General features: G+C 47.9%; 1 protein-coding gene across 3 annotated transcripts in view; it reads left to right on the top strand.

Moving 5' to 3' along the window:
• Positions 1-7,703: 7,703 nt before the first annotated feature.
• ASAP2 (ArfGAP with SH3 domain, ankyrin repeat and PH domain 2) overlaps positions 7,704-23,433 on the top strand; it is a 155,836-nt gene continuing 140,106 nt past the window's right edge. For all 3 annotated transcript variants that reach the window (XR_009599750.1, XM_027966504.3, XM_027966506.3), the window contains exon 1: positions 7,704-7,927. Coding sequence is in view for 2 of the 3 variants with exons in the window: in XM_027966504.3 (XP_027822305.1) it covers positions 7,802-7,927 (126 nt within the window). In the remaining variant the exon portion in view is untranslated. The remainder of the gene's footprint in view (positions 7,928-23,433) is intronic.

Raw genomic sequence — 23,433 nt, forward strand, 5'->3', positions numbered from 1 at the left:
GACTGCTGGGCCACCTAAGAGGGTGTCCCACAAAACCAAGAATGGGTCTAAATCGTGGGAGAGTGACTGGACTCAAGAAATTATTGCAGGCACTCTTTAATAAAAGTTTTAGCAAAATTTATGTGCATACAGAGAGCTAATTAAAGGGTTTTTTTCTTTGCTTTTTGATTCAAACAGACCACACCCTCTGTTGGCACTGGTTCGTGTTGGCCTAAGTACTTGAAAACAACAAATGGCATTTTCTTAATTACTCTAAGACAATTTCTATGAACACAAGTTGCCTTTGAGTGTATAGTCCAGTTTATTGAGGTTTTGTCCTATGTGGGCTTTATCCTGTTGGCATGACTCAGAGTGGGAAGGTCTCATGTTCTGCCTCTTGGCAGGGAAGAGGCAATTACACTCAGCAGTGGGCTGGTAAATGTTTAACAACCTGCTCTGCAAAAAATGTCTGTGTGTGCATACATATGTAAGTTTATTTTCATTTAATTCTACAAAGGATGTATAGCACCCAATTTATAAATAATAATACATTATATAATACTCTTTATTATAAATTCCATTTGTTGTTGTTTAGTTGCTAAGTTGTGTCCAACTCTTCTGTGAAACCACGGATTGTAGCTCCTCTGTTCATGAAATTCTTCAGGCAAAAGTACTGAGTAGGTTGCTATTTCCTTTTCCAGGGGATTTTCCTGACCTGGGGATTGAACCTGCATCTCCTGCACTGGCAGGCAGGTTCTTTACCACTAAGTTACCAGGTCATTGAGCTCACTGATTTTCATAGAACACTTCTGTTGATTTTTGCCCAGCTCTTGTATTCAAAGCCAATCGGTGTTTGCAGTTCAACCATGATCTGACAAAATAAGACGATAAATAAGTGCTTGATTATTCCCCAGTTTGGCAGAGAAGTTCCTCATGTCATTGACAAATGAGTGTGATTCCAACATGAACGCTGGTTGACATTTTTATGTTAATGGCTAAGATGAAAGTGAAGCCATGAAATGCCTGCTGTGACTTCACTCATCTGTCAATGAGATGAGTGCCCTCTTTGCTGAATCATACGACAGTTTGCAAATACCTGAAGAATATTGCCTCAAATATTTTCACAGCTCATAATGTAAGGGCTACAGACATGACACACTTTTAAGATTACCTCTTTTTTTGGGCAAAGTGATGCCACTGAAAGGTGTAAATAAAGGGAGTGACAATTATGCCCTCTATTTCTGAGCTTTGAAATCTGCACTTTTAACATTTCTTGACCCCTTTATTACACTTAGACAATCAGCAAAACAATAAGGTTGTGATTTTTTTTTTTTAACATTTGCCAACTGTGCTGCTGTAAACAGTCCCACTGTGGACAATTTCAAACTGACAGAATGTAGAGTTAGGAGAGTGGTGTAGTAGTATACCATTATAGTGGTATTTATACCACACAGATACAACCTACAGATTGCAAAACACCTGGAAATTTAACAGTCAGTTCTCTGGAGTCAGCAGGAGCTGCCTGCAGCACAGGAAACGATACTTCATTTATCTAGAACTGATTTTTGCAACGGATAAAGAAGCTATAGTATATGTATACAATGGAATATTACTCAGCCATATAAAGGAACATGTTTGAGTAAGTTCTAGTGAGGTGGATGAACCTAGAGCCTGTTATACAGAGTGAAGTAAGTCAGAAAGAGAAAAACAAATATCATATATTAATGCATATACATGGACTCTAGAAAAATGGTACTGACAAACCTATTTGCAGGGCAGGAATAGAGACTCAGATAGAGAACAGTTTTATGGACACAGTGGGGGCAGGAAAGGGTGGCACGAATTGAGAGAGCAGCACTGAAATATATGCATTACCATGGTAACAGTGGCTGACGTTATTTTTCTGGGCTCCAAAACCACTGTAGGTGGTGACTGCAGCCATGAAATTAAAAGACGCTTACTCCTTGGAAGAAAAGTTATGACCAACCTAGATAGCATATTCAAAAGCAGAGACATTACCTTGCCAACAAAGGTCCATCTAGTCAAGGCTATGGTTTTTCCAGTGGTCATGTATGGATGTGAGAGTTGGATTATAAACAAAGCTGAGTGCCGAAGAATTGATGCTTTTGAACTGTGGTGTTGGAGAAGACTCTTGAGAGTCCCTTGGACTGCAAGGAGATCCAACCAGTCCATCCTAAAAGAGATCAGTCCTGGGTGTTCACTGGAAGGACTGATGTTGAAGCTGAAACTCCAATACTTTAGCCACCTGACGCAAAGAGCTGACTCATTTGAAAAGACCCTGATGCCAGGAGGGATTGGGGGCAGGAGGAGAAGGGAACGACAGAGGATGAGATGGTTGGATGGCATCACTGACTCGATGGACATGGGTTTGGGTGGACTCTGGGAGTTGGTGATGGACAGGGAGGCCTGGCGTGCTGCGGTTCAAGGGTTCGCAAAGAGTGGGACACGACTGAATGATTGAACTGAACTGAATGGGAAGTTGCTGTATAACACAGGGAGCTCAACTTGGTGCTCTGTGACAACTTAGAGGGGTGGGATGGGGTTGGAGGTGAAAGGGAGATTCAAGAGGGAGAGAACATATGTATACTTATGGCTGATTCATGTTGATGTTTGGCAGAAACCAACACAACATGGAAAGCAATTATTCTCCAATAAAACTGAATAAATATAATGAGCTTTATTAAAACAAAACAAAAAAATGAAGACCTAAAGTATCTTCTGGTGAAGTCAGCTATGAATAAATCAATTTGCCATCTAAATCTACCAGCTTCACAAAATGACAACATTCTCAAAAATTAGCCCCCAACGTCATCTAAAACAGGCCTGTTCTCAACCGAATAGGACCACTGATTAAATTTCCCCAGTAGCAATGTGGCCCTTGTAGCAAGTCCCTCCGGTGCCTAAATTAACAAAGAATACAGATATGGAATCATGAGATGCCTGCTCAGGAAGTAGCCTTTGAAATTAGCTCATCCAGCTTCCTTCATTTTACAAATGGGCTGAGTCCAGGGAGGTTAATTATTATAACTTATTCAAAGTCACAGAGAAGCAAAGCTGACATCAGAACCTAAGTTTTCACTTGTAAAATAGTTTCTGCATGCTGATTTTCCCCCCTCAAGTGCTAAGGTGGGATCACTGTGGTAAGCGTATTCAAATTTCTCTCACTTTGCGGATAAATGGGTCCCTTCAGAAACACTGTTTGAGGGTGAATATTGTTAAGCACGGAAATGAAACTTCTGCTTAAGCTTACATGCTCATATCTTAGGGGTGGGGGGCATTTCTTCTTGTTTTACTATTTAATTACAACTATGTTTACCATAGTGTTTTTAAGACATAGATCTCTCCTTTCCAAGAATAATCATTTACAAATTAATCATTTACAGCAAGTGAACTGGCTAAGTCTTGTGTTAAGCCAGCCAACCCTCAAGCAAATTTCAGAGATAAGAATGTATTTTAAACCTTGATTTCAGAGTGAAAAATTGAGAACTACTAGGGTTAGAAAATTCCTTTGGAAAATGGGCTGTTGGCCAATCTCAAAGGGCTGCTGAAAACTTCATTTTTGAGAGGAGTTTCTTTCCTCTTCATTAGAAATGACAAGTCTGCAACACCATGTCTCTTTTCTTAATAATACAATCCTGCAACCTCTTATCTGAAACCAACCCCTGAGGTGAGATGTGCACAGAATTTGTCAGAGTTTAGAGAGTTAATACAGCACATACACTAGATATTCTAAGTCACGCCCAGTGAGGTCTGGGGCCATCCTCCATAAGCAAGTATATTTATAGTTTGCAGGAAAACATAAATATTCCAATGAAGCAAGACTGTAAATAGTCATGCCAATTTATTTTAGGTCAATATTACTACTAAAAGTGTTGCTTTTGAACTTTAGATTTTTTCAGAGACATTCAGAATTTTAAAATTCTAGATAAGGGAGTATAGGCCTGTAGTGGTTTCCCTGGCATGTTTATCTTTTCTTCACGAATCCAAAGCATGTGTCTATAATGTCTTCTTGATCCACATTCAACTCTCATTTTTTTAGTTTATTGGAAACTACTCATTCTATTAATTTCAGAGACATATTAGCTATGTTTGGTTCCGATCTTGCTTTAATTCTGGCTTTTGTGCTGAGAGTCTCAGGGACGGCTGGAGGAATGAGCTGCTTGGGTGCTCTATCACGGATATTCTCTGTGTGGTGGCCTTGCAGGATGACTTGCTTTCCACCAGCCTTCTCATCCCTGTGTTTAACACAGTGCACCTCTGCCATTTTATTTTTGGCTTCCCTGGTTTATCAGACAAGAATCCCCCTGCAATGAAAGAGACCTAGATTCGATCCCTGGGTTGAGAAGATCCCCTGGAGGAAGGCAGGGAAACTAACTCCAGTATTCTTGCCTGGAGAATCCCCATGAACAGAGGAGCCTGGCAGGCTACAGTCCACGGGGTCGCAAAGAGTCGGACACGACTGAGCGACTAAGCACAGCACAGCACAGGTTTCTGTACCTGAAAAATACTATTACATTATAAAAAACAAGGACAGTAATTGCACATGAAGAGAGGATAGAGAAGAACATGAAGCTCAACTTGGTCCTTGTAGAAGAAGTTTGGATCAGTCTGGTTAATGCCATACTAGTTGTCAAGGAAAAACACTACTTTCTTCTCTTCTTATATCCTTAAACCTGTAGCCTGATAGACACTATTCCTCTAAAAATCAAAACTTACCCAGGATAAGAAAAGCAACACAACTGTAGCTAGAAAGCTACCTAGGAGGGAACAGAATCTTCCTGGTGTAGGAGAGGATGTGTGTGCTCAGTCATGTCTGACTCTTTGTGACCCCATAAACTGTAGCCTGCCAGGCTCCTCTGTCCATGGGATTTCACAGCCAAGAATACTGTAGTGGGTTGCCATTTCCTCCTCCACGGGATCTTCTAGATCTAGGGACTGAACCCACATCTCTTAAGTCTCCTGCATTGGCAGGTAGATTCTTACCACTGTGCCACCTGGAAAGCCCATAGGAGAGGGTGTATTAACATAAATAATATCTACAGAACCTGAATTGTAGACAGGAGCAAATAGCAGAAACTACCAAACTTTTTCACCAAAAAGGGTGAAAAAACATAAATAGAAGATAGAAACAGAGATGCTACAGCTTTAAAAACAGTAACTTATTCCCTGGTACAGTTATAAAAGCTATCCACTAATACAGTTATTTCAGAAAAATGAAATTTCATATGAAATGCTACTAAAATACCAAAGGCCATACATAATGTCTGACCCATGCCGCCACCTCATATAGCAAATTCTTACAAGGGAGCTTTAAAAAGATTGTTTGACTGGTCCACTGTCCTACAGTGTCAGGAGACTGCTTTGTCTCAGATATTAAATTTCCAGTGTCTCTCACACTTCCTCCTTTTCCGATGCACAAAAGGTTTTTGTAAAGTTTCTCTTGGTTTTACTACTGGCAGCTACAGAAAGCATACCATATGCTTGGTGTAGCGTTATGGGGTGGGATTTTATTTGAGTACTGTCTTCAGAACTTCTGGATTAAAAAAAAATTTTTTTTATTAGAGTATGAAAGTGTTAGTTGCCCAGTTGTGGCTCAGTCCTGTAAACTCTTTTGCGACCCCATGGACTGTAGCCTGCCAGTCTCCTCTGTACAGGGGTTTCTTAAGGCAAGAATACTGGAGTGGGTACCATTTCCTTCTCCAGGGAAATCTTCCCCACCCAGGGATTGAGCCCAGGTCTCCTGCATTGCATGCAGATTCTTTACTGTCTGAGCCACCAGGGACGCCTTATTAAAGTATAGTTGATTTAACATGTTGTGTTGCTGCTGCTAAGTCACTTCAGTCATGTCCAACTCTGTGCCCCACCAGGTTTCCCCATCCCTGGGATTCTCCAGGCAAGAATACTGGAGTGGGTTGCCATTTCCTTCTCCAAAGTATGAAAGTGAAAAGTCAAAGTGAAGTCGCTCAGTCCTGTCTGACTCCTAGCAACCCCATGGACTGCAGCCTACCAGGCTCCTCCACCCATGGGATTTTCCAGGCAAGAGTACTGGAGTGGGTTGCCCTGCTATAAGGTAAAGTCAATCAGTTATACATATACATATATCTGCTCTCTTTCAGATTCTATTCCCATATAGGTTATTACAGAGTATTGAAAGAGCTTCCTATGCTATATACAGTAGGTTATTAGTTATGTACTTTATATATAGTAGGCTCCTCTGTCCCCATGGAATTTCCCAGGCAAGAATACTGGAGTAGGTTGCCATTTTCTTCACGGATTTTCCTGGCCCAGGGATTGAACCCGAGTCTCCTGCACTGGCAGGTGGATTCTTTACCACTGAGCCCCACCTGGGAAGCCCATAGAAGTGGTATGCCAGTCTTAATTTTCCAATTTATCCACCCCCACCCCCGCCTTTTAAAAGGTGATTATGATCCTTTCCTTAAGAGTTGTTCAGTGGAAATCTGTACTAATGCAAACTCTACTGGACCAGTTATGTATAAGCTTTGCCCTCTCTTGTTGGATGTTCTGATTGAAATCATAAGAAAAAGCTCCATCTCTTGCTTCTGGCTTACTCCTCACTGGGCCGCTCTACTTCCCCCAGGAGCACCATTTTAGTGTATTCTTACCTGCCTAGAGTGAGTCCTGGCCTAGTACCCCGAAACTATTTCTAACTAACCGAGAACGACCCAGGACGGCAGAAACACGGACTGGGACATTGACCATGGGTCCTGTTAACCCTCGGGGGAAGCGCCCCGACGTGGATCTGAACCCTTGTAGGCCACTCAGTGCCCTCTCGGGAGCACCGTTCTGTCTTCCGTGTTAAACGAATAACCACCTCCTTACTTGCCTCACAAGGTTGGGAGGACTGGGTGACTCCATGGTCGTTTCTCATTAGCTTCAGCGAACCCCCAAACTGGCTGGCGGGGGGCGCGTCGTCCTGTAGGGGGCGAGCTCCTCCCACACTTTCTCGCGCGCCCGGACGGGCATCCCTGGCGGCTCGGGGGTGGGGGACGGCCAAGAAGGGAATCCACTCCTGGGATCCACTCCCGGGGTGGGGCGGGGACGGGGCAGGGGGAGCCGGTGCACCGGCCGGAAGGTGTCCAGAGCACCCCGCGCACGGGTCCGGACTCGGGGCGGGAGTGGGTTCCCGGACGCGCCCCGGAGGTCTGGCCGGCCGGCCCGGCGGGGCGCGCCATGGAAGCTCGGCGCGCGCGGCTGGGCGCCCGAACGCCGAGACAATGCGGCGCGCGGCAGCGGGGGAGCAGCTCGGCGGGCCCGGGGCGCGCGCCGCCTTCCTTCCTGCAGGCTCGGCTTCCCGGCGGCGGCGGCGGCGGCGGCGGCGGCGAGCGCGCGGATTGGCGGCCCGGCCCTCCGCGCCGCCCCGCCCAGCGCCCGGCCGGCCGCCGCCCCCCGGCCCGGGCCCGCCCCTCTCTCCGCTGGAGTCGCTCGGGGCCAGCGGCTGGCTGGCGGGCACTTCCCGCCGGCTGTGCGCCTCCGCTTCGGGGACCGATCGCGAGCGCAGGAGGCGGCGGCGGCGGCGGCGGCGGCGGGCGGACGGACGGACGGGCCGCGCCCGACCTGCGCGGGGCTGCGCGCGCGCGGCCCCTGCTCCCGCCGCCCGGCCCGGCGGGCGGCCCACCCGCGCCCTGCGGCGGCTCGTGCGGCTCCCGCGGCGGCGGCCCGCGCCCCGGCGCCTTCCTTTGTCCACGGGCCGGCCGGCGGCGTCCGGGCGGCCGATCGGAGCCCGCGCAAAGCGGCTGAGGCGGTGGCTGCCCCGCGGCCGGCCGCCCGCCGCGCCGAGGCGATGCCGGACCAGATATCCGTGTCGGAATTCGTGGCCGAGACTCATGAGGACTACAAGGCGCCCACGGCCTCGAGCTTCACCACGCGCACAGCGCAGTGCCGGAACACCGTGGCGGCCATCGAGGAGGTGAGCGGCGCCCGCGGGCCTCGGGGGCGGCCGGGGGCGGCTCCGGCCGCAGGTAGTGCCGCGCCCCGGCGCGCCCCCCACCCAGCCCGCCCCCACCCGGGCCCGGCTCCGGCATCCCGGGAAAAAGTTTCTTTCCCTCGGAATCCGGACGCGGCCGGGCGATGCCTGCCCGAAACAGAAGCCCTTTGTTCCAGGAGAAGGCTGCTGCTGCCAGGCTACCTTGGGCCTTTTTAAGACCACCCCCGGCCCCTTCCCTCCCCAGACCCCCGCGGGGCCCCAGGCCGGACGGTTCACACCCCGCCTCTCCACCCCGCGCCCCGCCAACTTTGGCCGGAGAGTCGGGGCGGTGGTGAGCGGGGAGCCCTCCCTGGCCGTCGCGGAGGGGTCATCGGCTCGCCCGCGGGCCCCCGGCACACCCCCCCCCCCCGCCCCGTCACCCTCTACCCTCAGCTTGGGGAATTGCCCGGGTGCCCAGCCTGCCCGGCGCAGCGCTCTGTGCCCGGGACCCTGCTCTGCCGGACTCGAGGGCCGGTCCGGGGGACCCTGACTGCCCAGGAAAGGTGTGCGCACCTTTAGCCAGGGAGGCCCGCCCCATCCCTCAGCGCGCCCGGGGAGGAGTGCGGGGAGTCGGGCTTCTGATCCGAAGGCCTTTGCTCCCGTCCTCTCCCCAATCCCCACCACCCCGGGGTGTGTGTGTCTTACCTGATCGCACCCCCCGGAAGCCTCCCTTCCTCATCAGCCTGGAAAAGGCCTGATTTTAGGCAAGGTGCAGAGTCATCGTCTGCTGCTAACTAGGAAGCCCTCCACGTCCTGGGCGAGCGCACTTAGAACCAGCAGGCTTAGATGACGGTCAGAACGGCCTGCTACGAAGAGCAGGGTTTGGGAGGCCAGGGCCCCCGCTGACTGTGGTCTGGTGCTTTTCCTCCCTTCTCTGCCCTCATTTACCCTTACCTGTCAGACGGGACAAGCAGTGCATCCTTTCCAGGGTGGTGATGAGACAACTGTGTGTCAAGTGCTTGGCTTATACTAAATAGGTATATACTAAATATACTAAATAGGTAACTGGTTTACAAACCCTGTGGTGCCGCTATTGAATCGGTGATTACCTTTTCCGCCGCAATGTCAAGGTGCATTCTTGAAATGGGGTATGGTAGGTATTTTAGGAGAGGACTGGGCCTGAGTGAGTAAAGGGAGGTCACCAGAAGAGCTTAATTAAGCGATGGCATTCAGTTTTTTCCCGTTTGAACAAAGCAGCTGCTGTTAGGAACTGCTTGGGAAAAAATAAATCCAGAATATTTTCCCTTAATGAAAAAAAATTTCCTTTGTAGGCATTAACAGTCAATAATAGGCTAAATGAAAAGCAGCAGATTCCCTCCCTCTTCCTCGCAGCGCCCCCCCCCCCCTTTTTTTTTTGGTGGAAGAGAGCTTCATGTAAACGTTCTGGAGTGAGCTGTGTGATCCCACATCACTTAATTCTACTCTTATTCGCAAGGCTTCAAAATGATGCCTTCAAATTAGGCTGATGGGAGATGAGCATCATAAGTTTCTTCAGAAGTGCTGGTTGAAAAGCAAGAAAAAAACTTTCGAAGTGTTTTGAAAATACATCATTAATAATGTTTATGGACTGATTGCAACACAAAAGGTAGCTGAGTATGTTTTCAGGAAAGGGAGCTTTTATACACCATGCCGTAAAAAGAATGCTTACTTGTGTTTAAAGTTCTGTTTCTTTTCCTTACTGCAGTTTGTCAGTTAAATGTTATTAACACTGGCAGATGTTGGAAAGCTAGGCAAATAGGAGTTGCCATTAAAATTGGCATACCCTTTTTGTGATTAATGTTAGTTTGCGGTGTGTAGTTCCAAAGCTCTCTTAGTGTGCTGGGCAGATTAGCCTAGAGCTCAGTTACTGAGTGGATGAAAGAGAGACCGGAATTGGTCATTTTATTACACTGCAGGCTTGCTCCATGTTGTGTCTAAGAACACAAATTGGTTAAAATCTCAAAAAAAGAAAAAAAAAAGAAACTCATTACAGGTCTGTCTCACTTTAAGCAGATCCTGTACACATACTGAGATGGTGCTACATGTGAGCTTACATTTATGAGAGAACTGAATTGGGAACAGTTTTATTTAACAAGTATGTCTTCATATTTTGGTTTTAATCAAGCATGTGCTCTTCTTGCAGACAGTGGTTATTGGGACAGAGTTACTCATTTCACAGAAATAAATATAAAATTTGCAAGTGCATGGTTCTATGTTTAAACAAATGTGTCACTGAATTAGTAAACTAATTTTGAACCGAGTAACCTTTGTGTATCTATTATTTCCAGGATAGGCTATGTCTGCTAAAAATCATCCTACAACTGAAGTGTACTTTTTCTTTGATATGCACGCCTGTAGCTGGACTACCCTACCTTGTACTATGAACCTCTCATCTGTTGTATTTATTTCTCATCCCCACGTTACACATGAGGAAGTTGAGGCTTAGAGACGTTAATTTGCTCAAGGTTACAGAGCTAGTAAGTTGAAGAGCTAGAGTTTGAACTTGGCTCCATGTTTTCAGAAATATGCCGTTATTTATTACTTTCAGTAAGGCTGAATTCTCTAAATGACTCTTGTCAGATTGTCCAAGTTCAAACTCCGCCATTGGCCAGTTGTATGAACTTGGATGAGATTCCTAATGTTTTCTCATTTGCCTTGATGTTAGTCTGGATAACAATACCTGTCTGCCTTGGAGAGGTGTGAGGGTTTAATGAGATAGTCCACAACACAGTACCTGGTGTATTACATGGACAACCGGTGTAATACATGCTAACTGCTTTAACAGTTTGTATTATAATTAATCCATAGAACCTGATGGGGATATTTGGCCCCAAGATGAGATTTACATGGGTGGGTTGATGTGGCCTAGGAGAGTAAGGGGAAGGAATGGTTGAATGAGTAAGTGAATGGAAAGCTGCTACATGTCTGTTAACCATTGCTTTTTAACTGGTTTGTTGTCTTGGCAGCAGGTCAGCACAGCAGTGTTTTAAAATTTTCACTTGGTGATCTCTTGGTGAAGTAATTGTTTTGCATGGTTTTAGCCAAGTCTGGTGCTTCAACTGGGATCTGCCCTGTGTTTTTGGAAATAATGGAAAAAATCAGTAGTGACTGAATCTGAAAACCCTCCCCTCTACCGTTTCTGGGGGTTTTATTGCTGTCTCACTTTCTTTGAGTCTCTGAGCTCTTTGAAATATTCTCAGAATAGGGAAAAGTTGTACATGTATGTGAAATGTTCATAGTTAGACCCTCCTGGAGCATCAGCCGTTCTGTCATGCTTATTTGGCTTTGTCAGATACATAGTTTTAAAAATAAATTTGATGTTGACTCGTAAGTATTAAAATTTAATCTGCTTCCTTCCGGGCCATAGTTCTCCACTCTGTTGTCCTTGGTTGCCGTGGAAATCTCATTGCTGTCACAAGCACAAGGTTCTAACTGCAGGGAGAGAAGGAGCATCTGGACTGCCCAGACTCCCGGGGGCCTTGCTATACTTGGGGCCAGATGCCCCTCCCAGCAGCTATTAGTGGGAACCCAGCCTGTGTACTTTTTAGGCAAGAGTATGATTCTAAACCTTAGCCCTGTGTGACTTGTTTGAAAAACACCTCTTCCAAATAGCAGATTAATGGATTTTAGATTTATTGTCGGGTTTCCCTGATGTCTCAGATGATAAAGAATCTGCCTGCAATGCAGGAGACCGAGGTTCGATCTCTTGAGTTGGAAAGACCCCTGGAGAAGGGAATGGCTACCCACTCCAGTGTTCTTGCCTGGAGAATCCCACGGACAGAGGAGCCTGGTGGGCTTCAGTCCATGGGGGTCGCAGAGTGAAAGGACATCACCTACTTGCCCAGTCCATTCTTATTTTCAGAAATGAGCTTGTATGGGTCAGTCAGGACCACCGTAAAAAAAATAGACATATATGTTTGTTTATGCGGCTGCATCGGGTCTTACTTGCGGCAGGTGGGATCCTTGCTGTGTCCCTCTGAATCTCCGATTGTATTGCGCTGCCTCCAGAGCCCGGGCGCTCAGTAACTGTGGCTCAGGGTCTTAGTTACTCCATGGCACGTGGGATCTTTGTTCCCTGGCCAGAGTTCAAACCTGTCTCCCCTGCACCGCGCAGGGCATATTCTTAACCATTGGACCATCAGGGAAGTCCCAGGGCTGCCTTTTTATGCTGTGTTCTATAATCCAGACATAGGCATCTAGAAATCTTGGAGTGATTTGAGAGAATGATCTCTGCTTACGAGATTCCCATTCTCCGCACACAGTCCCCCACCCCGCTTCCCCTTCAATTTATCTCTTTCTTGTGATTAACAGTTAAAGTACTAATGCCTTCCTGGTGGGGTTTCAGGCCTGTCCCTCATTCGGTATTTAGTACGTGCTGCTCTGTGCCAGGTGATGGGAAGAGAGTTCCCAGGAGGAATGTGTTCTATCTTTGAAGCAGCCTGCAACTGAGTGGGAGAGACAGCCATGCTATAAACAAATCAATGCAGTAAAATATGGTTAGGCTGTGACCACAGGATTATCCAAAATCCTGGATGCCCAGGGATGGCAGGGGTCAGGTGTGTCTGGGGCCACGGATAGGAGGGCCTTGGTGATGATGTGGGATCAAGTCTCGAAGTCAAGATAGTCATCTGTGGGTTACCACGTGCTTTAATTACTAAGTTGTCTCAATAGAGCCTTTTGTATTTGTCTCCCCGCCTTAGGTAAATATTGACCCACTCCTGAAGTGATGGCCATCTAGGCCTCTGGTTGGATTTTCATAGCCAATCCACAGAGCACTGCTTAGACCACGAATTTGGAATAAGCCTCGATTCTTAGCCTCCCCATTCCCAGGCCTTGCTGCCTTTCTTCATGGAGCACATGCCTTCTAGATCTGCACTGTCCAGTTTGTTGTTCTTTAGTCGCTCAGTCGTGTCCGACTCTCTGTGACCCCATGGACTGCAGCACGTCAGGCTTCCCTGTCCTTCACTATCTCCTTGAGTTTGCTCACACTCATGTCCATTGAGTCCGTGATGCCATCCAACCACCTCACCCTGTGTTATCCCCTGCTCCTCCTGCCCTCAATCTTTCCCAGCATCAGGGTCTTTTCCAGTGAGTCCTTTCTTCACATCAGGTAGCCAAAATATTGGAGCTTCAGCTTCAGCATCAGTCCTTCTAGTGAATATTCAGGGTTGGTTTCCTCGAGAATTGACTGGTTTGATCTCGTTGCAGTCCAAGGGACTCTCAAGAGTCTTCTCCACCACCACCAACACCAGTTCAAAAGCATCAGTTCTTCTGCGCTCAGCTTTCTTTATAATCCATGACTACTGGAAAAACTGTAGCTTTGACTAGACAGACCTTTTTCAGCAAAATGATGTCTCTGGTTTTGAATACACTGTCTAGGTTTGTCATAGCTTTCCTTCCAAGGAGCAAGTGTCTTTTAATTTCATGGCTGCAGTCACCATCCACAGTGATTTTGGAGCCCAACAAAATAAAATCTGTCATTCCTTCCGCATTTTCCCCTTCTGTTTGCCATGAAGTGATGGGACTAGTGATGGTTAATTTTAGGCAGTATCCAACATGGCACCCTGAAATCAAGCATTCAGCTTCTCCGCTGCCCCAGCCACATTTCAAGTGCTAATTAGCACATGTGCATTGGACAGTGTAGGTTTAGAACATTTTCGTCATCACAGAAAGTTCTGCCAGACAGTGCTTTTTAGATGCTTGCAACTCAGAAGGCTCTACTGACAGCGTTGGCATCACCTAGAAGTTTGTTAGAAACGCAAACTGTCAGAGCCCACCTTAGGCCTTGGAATTAGAATCTACGGTTTCCCAAGATCTCCAGGTGCATTCTGTACACATTAAGGATTTGAGAAATGCTGTTCTCACGGTGACTGATGGTAGAATCACTTGCAGGGAAGGAGGAGGTTGTAGAACAGAGAGATGCCTGGCTCACTCCATGAAATTCCGACTTTATTAGTTAGGGTGGGCCCTGAAGCATTGGCATTTTCTAAAGCCACCCCCTAAATGGGGTTGATGATCACTGCAGTAAAGTAATGTAATGATGCAGGAGTAGAATGAGACTCTGAAGAGCAGAAAACTGAAATCAGGAGAGGCCTCTCTGAAGAGGTGGCATGAGAGCAGAGCCCAGGACGCAGTGAGGAGCCAGGGAGGGGCAGCTTGTGAACAGGCCCCAAGATGGGGGTGACTCAGCCATCCTGGAGGAGAGGAGGGGCGAGGGTGGGGGCCAGGCAGGCCGGATCACAGGAGGCCTTGGCAATGTCGGGAGGGAGTTGGATTTTGTTCTCATGTGGTGGGAAGCCGTTGGAGGATTTGATCTGATTTACATTATTGACATTTCAGGGTGGTTGTTCCAGGCAGGATAGACAGGCAGGGCAGGAGAGAACAGAGGGAGACTGGTGGGGGCTGGGGGTCTTCCCGACAGGCAGTGGGGATGATGAGAGTCTGATGGAGACCCTCTGTGCTGACGGTCCTGGTGTGTACTGGGGCCAGGTGAACAGAACTGGGTCCCTGTCCCAGTGGAGGCAGAGGCCAGGCTCCGGCCCCCGAAGAGTGGACCTGCTGGTGTCCCCCTGGCGAAGCTGACACCCCGGTGCTACTTAGTGTCAAGGCCCGTTGTGTGCAGCTCAGCACTGCTTGCTCTGGAAGTTGTGTTGAAACCAGTGCTGGACGTTCATTTGGTTTTCCGAAGACACAGATCAGGGAAGGGAGTGAGGATGCAGAGCTGTTGTGGACAGGTGTTTGCTTCTCTCCTCTTGTTTGTAGGTAGATGTCGCCGGTGACCCTTTCTTAGCGGTGTCGGATGCCTGGGACACTGTTCCCATTCAGCTCCCCAAACACTCTTCTTTCCACTAAAAAAGAGGTGGTGAATTCATTTCCCCCTCCTGCCGCAATAGGAACCTGCCTGCTTGCTTATACTTTCTCTGTGTCATATGGCCTTCAGGTGGTGGCCAGGATCCTTCCAGGTACTTTTGTACCGTTATGGTTTTATCGTGTGGTCGATGTGGAATAAATGAACCAGAGCTGGAATGCTGGGGCTGCGTTTTCTTTTGTATTTGGTTGTCTTGGGTCTCCTGATTCGTAAATACGTCTGGACACCTACCCGTGTATTGTCAGTGTGCGGTGCCAGTGATGTAAAGGCGGGCGGGACCAGCTCCTACCAGCTCCTTCCCCGTAAAGCCCTTTTTCTCAGGCTTTTGTGTGCAGTTAGTGTTTATCCCTTCAGCCCTTTTTTTGTGCCATGGACCCTCTGGAACTCTGGTGAAGATGTTTCAGAAAGATGTTTTAATGCATTGAATAAATTGAACCCAGGTCTCCTGCATTGCAGGCGGATACTTTACTGTGTCTGAGCCACCAGGGAAGCCCAAGAATACCGGAGTGGGTAGCCTATCCCTTCTCCAGGCCATCTTCCCAACCCAGGAATCAAAGCGGGGTCTCCTATGTTGCAGGCGGGTTGTTTACTAGCTGAGCTACCAAGGTCCCCACATAGAGTCTTAAACAGGACCAGATATATTGAAATACAGTTAGAAAAATATTTGAAAAAATCTATCATACTAATATGTATTTCTGTATTGAGTATCAAAATTTGGTTGGTTGTGGGTCTAATAAATAATTTTGAGGTCCTGATGAATGTTAGCAATGTGGGGAGCTATTTCTAACGACTCTAAAACTATATTAAGTCTTCTCTTTGGAGTCACAGGTACTGCTGCTGTTACCATGGTGTGTTGCTTACATTCATAATTGAGGGAAGTACTAAATTTCAGTTGGGGGCTAATGAAATATAGATGTAATTATTTTTTCCAACCCCAGCTCTTGAATTCAGACTAAGAATTCCAGGCTTGACAAGATTATTTTAGTTGATTGTCTTTTGGAGTGAGTGAGTGACTCTGTAACAGTGTTGTTTAAACAAGCCTCGTGATTATTACAATGTCATTGTCATGAATTGGTTCTTGGAGTTCAGCAGAGAGGGGTGACACCCCGAGCCTGTGTTATAATCATCGAGTTCTAAAGGTGCTTAGAGGAACTAGGGGTGGAAGGCAAAGCTGTCAGTGGTGGTTGGACAGCCATGCCCTCCCCATTTTTTTCAAGGTCGGGGCTTGGCAGTTTCTCATATGATCCAGGTTAGTTCATACCCTCGTGCTTGCCTTGGAGTTCAGTGACGCTGTGAATTACATCTGTGAGTCCTGTAGTTAGGACCCTGAGCTGGGCTGCTCAGTTCTCCTATTTTTACCTTTCTTGTTTCTCTGGTTTGTCATCTGCTGTCCTTAACTCTGAAGGGCAAGCTTGGGTGTGAAGTGATAGGTTTATAGGTACCTTCTGCCCAGAATTCTAAGGGGAGACTTGGACTTCCGCCTTTTTGTCAGTGAGGGTAACATATTTGAAACGATGCTGTTGTTTGCATGAGTGTGTTTGGGGTGTCCACAGCATAGCTGAAATGTTACTGTCAGTCCCTTTTTTTTTTTTTTCTTTTCTCTTGCCTCTTAGCTCTTATTGGATGCTTACAGTATGCCAGGCTTGCTTTAAATTTTTTACACATATTAATTCTTAACTTGTTCAGTGATTACAAAGATCCTGTAAGGTCCCTGGAACCTAAACCACTTTACCAGGAGCACAGAGCTAGGAAGTGGTGGAGCTAGGATTCAAATGCAAGCATTTTGACACGTGAGTTTCCGCTTCTGTAGCCGCCGGCTGCTTCTGTGGAGCCTGCCCTGGAAAACGCCATCCGTGTTGCTGCCTCTGTGATTAATTGGCGCGACCTCTCTCTTGCTGTCCAGTTTAGTACCACGCACCTGCTGCCTTCCTTGAGTGGGTGCTTCTGGGGAATGCTTGCTGCCTCTCTGCCTCCTCTGTCTATGTTGCCCCCCCAAAATGGTTCCTCTTTACTCCCTTCACTGCTCTGCTAACATGCCCAGCCCTGCAGAGCCCAGTGGCCCCGGGCACTGCTCATACCCTGGCAGGAGGCCTGCCCTACTAACGGGATTATCATCTTCCCCCTCCAGCTGAAGATGGCTCTGTCAATATGATTTTATACGCAAGTGCTGGCAATCAAAGTCCTTGGCTGGTGAAGGCAGTTCCCGCAAATGATGAATTGCCTTGGCTTTTAGGATTCTAGCCAGGTAATCCGGATTTGAGGGCCTCTTTCCTAGAAATCACAATCTTAATAGAGTTTTTGTTGTTGTTGTTGTTGTTTTAATTTTTTAACACCAATGATTGATATTTCTTTGAGCCCTAATTCTGTGTTAAGGGCTGTGCTGTGTTTTAATTGGAAGTTTTTGATGATTGAATCCTTTCACTTGGCCTGTCTGGTATAGATCCTGTTACTTCTGTTTTACAGTTGAAGACACCAAGGCTCAGACAAGTGCCGTGACTGCAGGTAGCTAGCCTGCCCCACAGTTAGCAGATGATGGAACCAGGAACCCCAGCCATGCCGAGATCAGCCTGTGTGCTTAAGACTGTTTTCCTGCTGGTCCTTGAATGCCTCCCCGACGGTCTCCTGCTGGCATCTCTGTTGCCAGTAAAGGTCCTGCTCTAGGTGTTTCTTTGGGCTTCAGTTGTGCAGGTTGATAGTTGTCCACCTTCTGCAGGTGGGTCTCCACTGTCGACGCCGTCGAGGTGAGGCTGCCTGAGCAGGGTTGTCAGGCTCTAACCCTTGGGGAGGTGCTTCACATCTGTCAGAGGTGTTTATTAAGTGGCCTTGCCTGCTTTGGCAGAGAAGGCAGTGACACCCTACTCCAGCACTCTTGCCTGGAAAATCCCATGGACGGAGGAGCCTGGTGGGCCCCAGTCCATGGGGTTGCTGAGTCAGACACGACTGAGCAACTTCACTTTCACTTTTCACTCTCATGCATTGGAGAAGGAAATGGCAACCCACTCCAGTGTTCTTGCCTGGAGAATCCCAGGGACAGGGGAGCCTGGTGGGCTGCCGTCTCTGGGGTCGCACAGAGTCGGACACGACTGAAGCGACTTAGCAGCAGCAGCAGTAGCAGCCTGCTTTGGAGTGAATTAGAAGGACACATACCCCACCCCGAGAGCTGAGGACACTGTCACAGCTGCTTGTAGAGGACTCCAGAGCCACATAGGCAGTGAGCAGTCCTTCCAGTGTCCCCCCAGTGTCAACAGATATGTGTTTGGAGAGTGACCACTGCAGGGTTACAGATGTGACTTGTCTAGGCAGACAGAGTACCCTGCTGGCAGTCAGGGAACTGGGGAGATTCTGAGGGGAAGGGAGAATGTTCAGTCTCTGTGCTGTGTCTGTTCCTCTGCTAGCCCTGATCTGATAGCTCTCCTGGTGGTGGGCCTTGGGCAGCTGATTTCACTGGTCCAGCCTCAGTGGCCTCAGCTGTAAAGTGGAGGGTGGATGAGATGTTTCTTAACATGGTGTCTGCAACACAGTTCACCTGCCTCTTGCCTTCTTCCCTTCTCCTGACCATCTCCTCCACTTTCTCTTGGCCATTCAAATCCATACCTTTCGAGAGGTTAGAGGTGAAAATATCCCTTTCTCTACTCCCCCGTTAAACATTCCCTCCTCCAAAATACCACTGGAGTTGATAAGGTGGTGGGCCCAGAGGCTGGAATTTCTTTGGGTGCATCACTAGTTTGCCTGGGACAAATGGGGCTCTGTACTTTGCCATCCCGTCTCACGGTGAAGGGTCTTTCCAGGTGCATCCCGTGGTCTTTTGATTACAGCTCTGTTGTGCTTAGCTTCTCTGGTGAAAAGAAGCAGGACTTGGTGGTGTGGTCTCTGATTGCAAAGTCTGTTAGGAGCGTCACTGTTGATCTCCTGGTTGCAGATACGTGCCTCATTCGGCCGGATATGCCGTGGTACCTGGGAGTTTTCCAGTCCAGGGCCAGGCCTTGTCTGTCTCTGCAGCAGCGAGCTCATAATGATCCATTGTTTTTCCTAGTTATCCTGGCCTTTTGGCTGCTTATTTCTGTAAGCATCATCTTGACCTGTTCACGGTGGGGACCCCTTGCTTCTTGACCAAAGTTAACTGTTGAGCTTCCTGGTTTTCTTCTCATCTTGTAAATTCCCTCATGGGTTTTTCTTTTGTGGCCAGTAGGAATGAGGTGTGCTTATTCTTTGGGTTGTTGGGCTGTCAGAACCTGCAGCTTTTGCTTGCCGTGGTGGTAGCTTGCCAGGCCACAGGCTTTTCTCATGGGGAAGAGGTATCAGGAAGGGTGGTGCACGGCGGAAATCGTAAGGAAGCAGAAGGCTCCCCACCTCCTCCATCTCCCTTCCCTTCCCTCCTCCACGCTATGATTTCTTTCCCTTGGAGACCAGGTTGCTGATGCTGGTGACTAGGCAGTGTCCGAAGCTGAAAATTCTCACCTTCCTTCTTTTTTCTCCTGCCTTCTCTTGCCTGCACTCCTTTGGTGTATTTCCAGATCCCCAGGCCCTGTACATCCTTTTTAAAGCGGATTTTCCAGCCAGAGGGGACTCACAAGGGAAGATTTCGTTTGGGGTTTCAGTCTGCGGCTTTCTTTCCTGGGGAGCTGCTCTTTGGTGATGACATTTCACGGTGGCCTCCTTTCCTACCACCCTGCCTCCTCTCAGTTTTCCAGGAACTGGGTTTATTGTTCTGTCTTTTAAAAATGATTTATTGTCTTCTGTAACAGTGCGGAAAGAGCTTAATTTTTTGAAGTGCACCGTCTTCTTCTTTATGGCCAGAGCAAAGTAAAGGTTTGATTGATCTTATGACACAGTTGCTTTAGTCATAGCTAATGTGAAGTCTCTTAAGGGCTTCTGTTTTGTTTGATCTTTTAAATTTATGAACCTCCTTGCATCCCTGAGCATCTGTGCACAACGCCAGAGGCCTGAGGTGTCACATTCAGGGCTTTATTCCTGCCCCTGATGCACTGCAAGCTGGTAGCGCGTTCTGACAGTTGGTTAGGTTTTGGGTTGAATTAGGAAGTAGTGATGGAGAAGGAAATGGCAACCCACTCCAGTACTCTTGCCTGGAAAATCCCATGGATGGAGGAGCCTGGTAGGCTGCAGTCCACGGGGTCGCTAAGAGTCGGACATGACTGAGCGACTTCCCTTTCACTTTTCACTTTCATGCATTGGAGAAGGAAATGGCAACCCACTCCAGTGTTCTTGCCTGGAGAATCCCAGGGATGGGCTAGCCTGGTGGGCTGCCGTCTATGGGGTCGTACAGAGTCGGACACGACTGAAGCGACTTAGCAGCAGCAGCAGGGAGTAGTGGTGTCAGCAGATGACTGTTTCAGGAATTTGTTACTGGTTTTCCCAAGGAAAACATACTGTTAGGTTGAATAATTAAAGCCAGTGGTAGACGTGTGTTAGAAGGTAAACAGAAGAAAAAGCTGTTGTCAGTAGCTGCTAGAACACCCATCTTGTTTCTTCTTTCTTGTTTCTGTAGGTCAGGGTCATCCTCAGGGTCCTCGAAAAGGCCAGGTAGTGAAATAGAAATAATAGGGACCAATGCTCAACAGCTGAGACCAGTGGAAGGGAGAAAGAGAGAACACTGGACTCACTCAGAGTGTGAGGCTACCCCTTCTCCAGGGATCCCCGAGGTCTCTCCCTGCTCAGCAGCAGGTCTAACAAGACTTCGAGTCGGTGCTGTCTGCCCTAATGGGCAGGGAGGCATGTGATCCATTGAGGGGAGTTTGCATGAGGATGGTTTTTGAGCTTTGCTGTGTGATTTTGATGACATTTAGTTCACTGAGAAAATTCACTTCCATGGAACAACTCCTTCCTTTGGTGGTGGTCTGAATGTGGCGTTGAGGACATCTTTCAGGATGGGGTTTAGGCCATGGCAGAATGACGTGGAATCAGTTTCTGGGTCACGCAGGCTTTCGTGAGGACAGCCCTGGACTCTTAGATGTCTGTGGTTAAGGAGCATACGGTTTGCCGTCAGACCTCAGAGTGTCTTGGCATTTCCTTCTCGGGGGCGAGGGAGGTTCGGCATCCACAGTTAGGCCTGCTTTTGGTTTTCCTGTTGGACCCTCCTGCCAGACCCTGAGAGTGCCTCAGGTTAAGTGTCCCTTCTCTTTGAATCCTCAGAGTCCCAGGTGGTTCCCAGACCATGGTTCTCCGAAATTGTCTGCTGAGTGTGAAAGCCCAGGTAATCTTTGTTTTTGTGATTTTATATCTTGACCTTCAAATGGCTTGCTGTATGTTTAGAAATAAATTTGTTTTGATTTGCACAATCAAGATTGTCGTGTTATCCTTTGAAACAGGTAAATCTCTATAAGAATTACCGAAATCTCCTCTCTCTAAAGCACCCTGATATCAACTTTCTTCGTTGAAAAATATCTCTCTCATTCTGTAAGGCCTTCCCTAACATCCCTCGTCTATCAGAACTTTCTTCTCTTTTTTAAAAATAATTTTTAAATTTTATTTTTTGGCTGTGCTGGGTCTCTGTTGCTGTGTTGGGTTTTCTCTAGTTGTGGCAAGTGGGGGCTACTCTAGTTGCAGTGTGTGGGTTTCTCCTTGAGGGAGCTTCTCTTGTTGTGGACCCCAAACCCTGTAAAGGGCCCCACATGAAGCGGTAGGGCCCATGGGCTTCAGTAGTTTCAACTCCAGGCTCAATAGTTGTGCTGCATGGACTTAATTGCTCCGAGGAATGTGGGGTCTTCCCGGATTGGGAATCAAACCCGTGTCTCTTGCATTGGCAGGCAGATTCTTCACCACTGAGGCACCAGGGAAGCCCTTCTCTGAAATCTTAAAGCAGTTACTCTGACTCACTTTTGGATCAATCTGTCCGTCCATTGATTCAGGGTTTGGTTGATCCATCCGTCCATCCATTGATCTATTGATCTGTCAGTGGTGGATTGAGGCATCCATCTGTCCGTCCATCCATCCCTCCATCCATCATTGGAGTAGACCTGGGCTGTCTCGTGCTTGACATGAAGTGTGCTGCGTGCAGTGGGGTGGGCCACGGCAGCTGCGGGTCCTCCGTGTGTGCCGACTGTGGCCCGTGCTTCCCTCCTTGGTGCTCACTTGCTTCCGCAGGGCTGGAATCTCAACAGGGAGGACACAGGAGGGGGTCATTTGTCTGAGGGTTTGGGGTCCTCAGAGTTGTCCCTGTTTGGTCAGGACAGAGGATGGCAAGCTTACCGTCCACGCTGTTTTTGTTTGCCAAAAAAAAAAAAGCTAAAACAAAAACAAATCTGAAGACTATACAACAGAGACTGTGTGGATGTGGCATGCAGAGCTTGAAATACTTCATGTGGGGCTCTTGACAGCAAGTGCTTGTGACACCCCAAGGAACACGGATGGGCTGTGAGTGCAGAGTCTGGACTGAGTGGGCAGAGTGCTGGGGTGTGTGGAGGCTTTGGGTGGCTGAGTCCAGTGGTCTGTGTGTCACACAAGCGCGCTGAGTAGGTCTAATCCCTGTGGAGGCACCTTCTCTGTCCCAGGCTGCAGGAAAACACCACAGCTTTTGAGTAGAGGAGTGAAGTGAGCAGGGCTGGGCTTCAGGCAGCCCATCTGGTGTGGTGGGCAAGGGGGGTGGGGGGAGAGGGTCAGCCCTTCGTTGTTGGGGGGCCCTCGGAAGGGGTACTGTTCTGCACCCCGAGTCCTGTGGGGGCCGAGCCCAGGCCTGCCTGCAGGAGTGGTCAGGGGTGACTCGCCTGAAGCAGGCATGCGTTCCCACCGTCAACCTGCTTCCTGCGTTTGTGTTCTCATTTCCTGAAACCAAACTGCAGACTCCTGAGAGCAGGAGCGCTTTAAAAAAAAATAATAATAATATGCTTATATTTTTATTTAAACTTGACTGTTTTTCAAAACACGGTTTGGGCTGGACAAGTTTTATGCCCATTTTACAGCTGAGAAAACAGCCTCCCAGGCGTCTCGTGGCTTCATAAAAGTAGACAGTTAGTGGCAGCCCTGAGAATTGAGCCCAGATCTCACAGCTCTTGTCACTGAGGAATCTTTCTGTCTCCCAGAGCAACTGAGTACCTGCTCAGTTATCGTTTTATGGAGTTAAAAAAAAAAGATGTGGGTACAGTATTTATGCACAGATTCTGTATGCTTAGAGGCTTCTTTGTTCAGTCTATTTTAAAAGAGATTCAGAATGATGTACATGTATCATTTGCTATGAGTTACTGTCTTTAGAAATGGCTAGAGGACAGATAATTTAGAAATATTTGCACCTTACGTCAGAAGAAAGTTAATAGTACCTGTTACTATTAATACTAGTGGTATTAGCTGTCCTGGGAAAAGGTACTGTTTATTCATAATAAGCAGATAATAGCAGCAAGATTGGAGAGGAAAGCCCAGATAGCATTGAGTGTAGGTGTAATTATAATTTAAATTCCATGGGAAAGTGAAGTCACTCAGTCATGTCTGACTCTTTGTGACCCCGTGGACTGTAGCCCACCAGGCTCCTCCATTAATGGGATTCTCCAGGCAAGAATACTGGAGTGGGTTGCCATTTCCTTCTCCAGGGGATCTTCTCGACCCAGGGATCGAACCCAGGTCTCCCACATTGCAGGCAGACGCTTTAACCTCT

The sequence above is a fragment of the Ovis aries genome, chromosome 3 (assembly GCF_016772045.2).
Source record: "Ovis aries strain OAR_USU_Benz2616 breed Rambouillet chromosome 3, ARS-UI_Ramb_v3.0, whole genome shotgun sequence".
NCBI classification, from domain to species: Eukaryota; Metazoa; Chordata; class Mammalia; order Artiodactyla; family Bovidae; genus Ovis; species Ovis aries.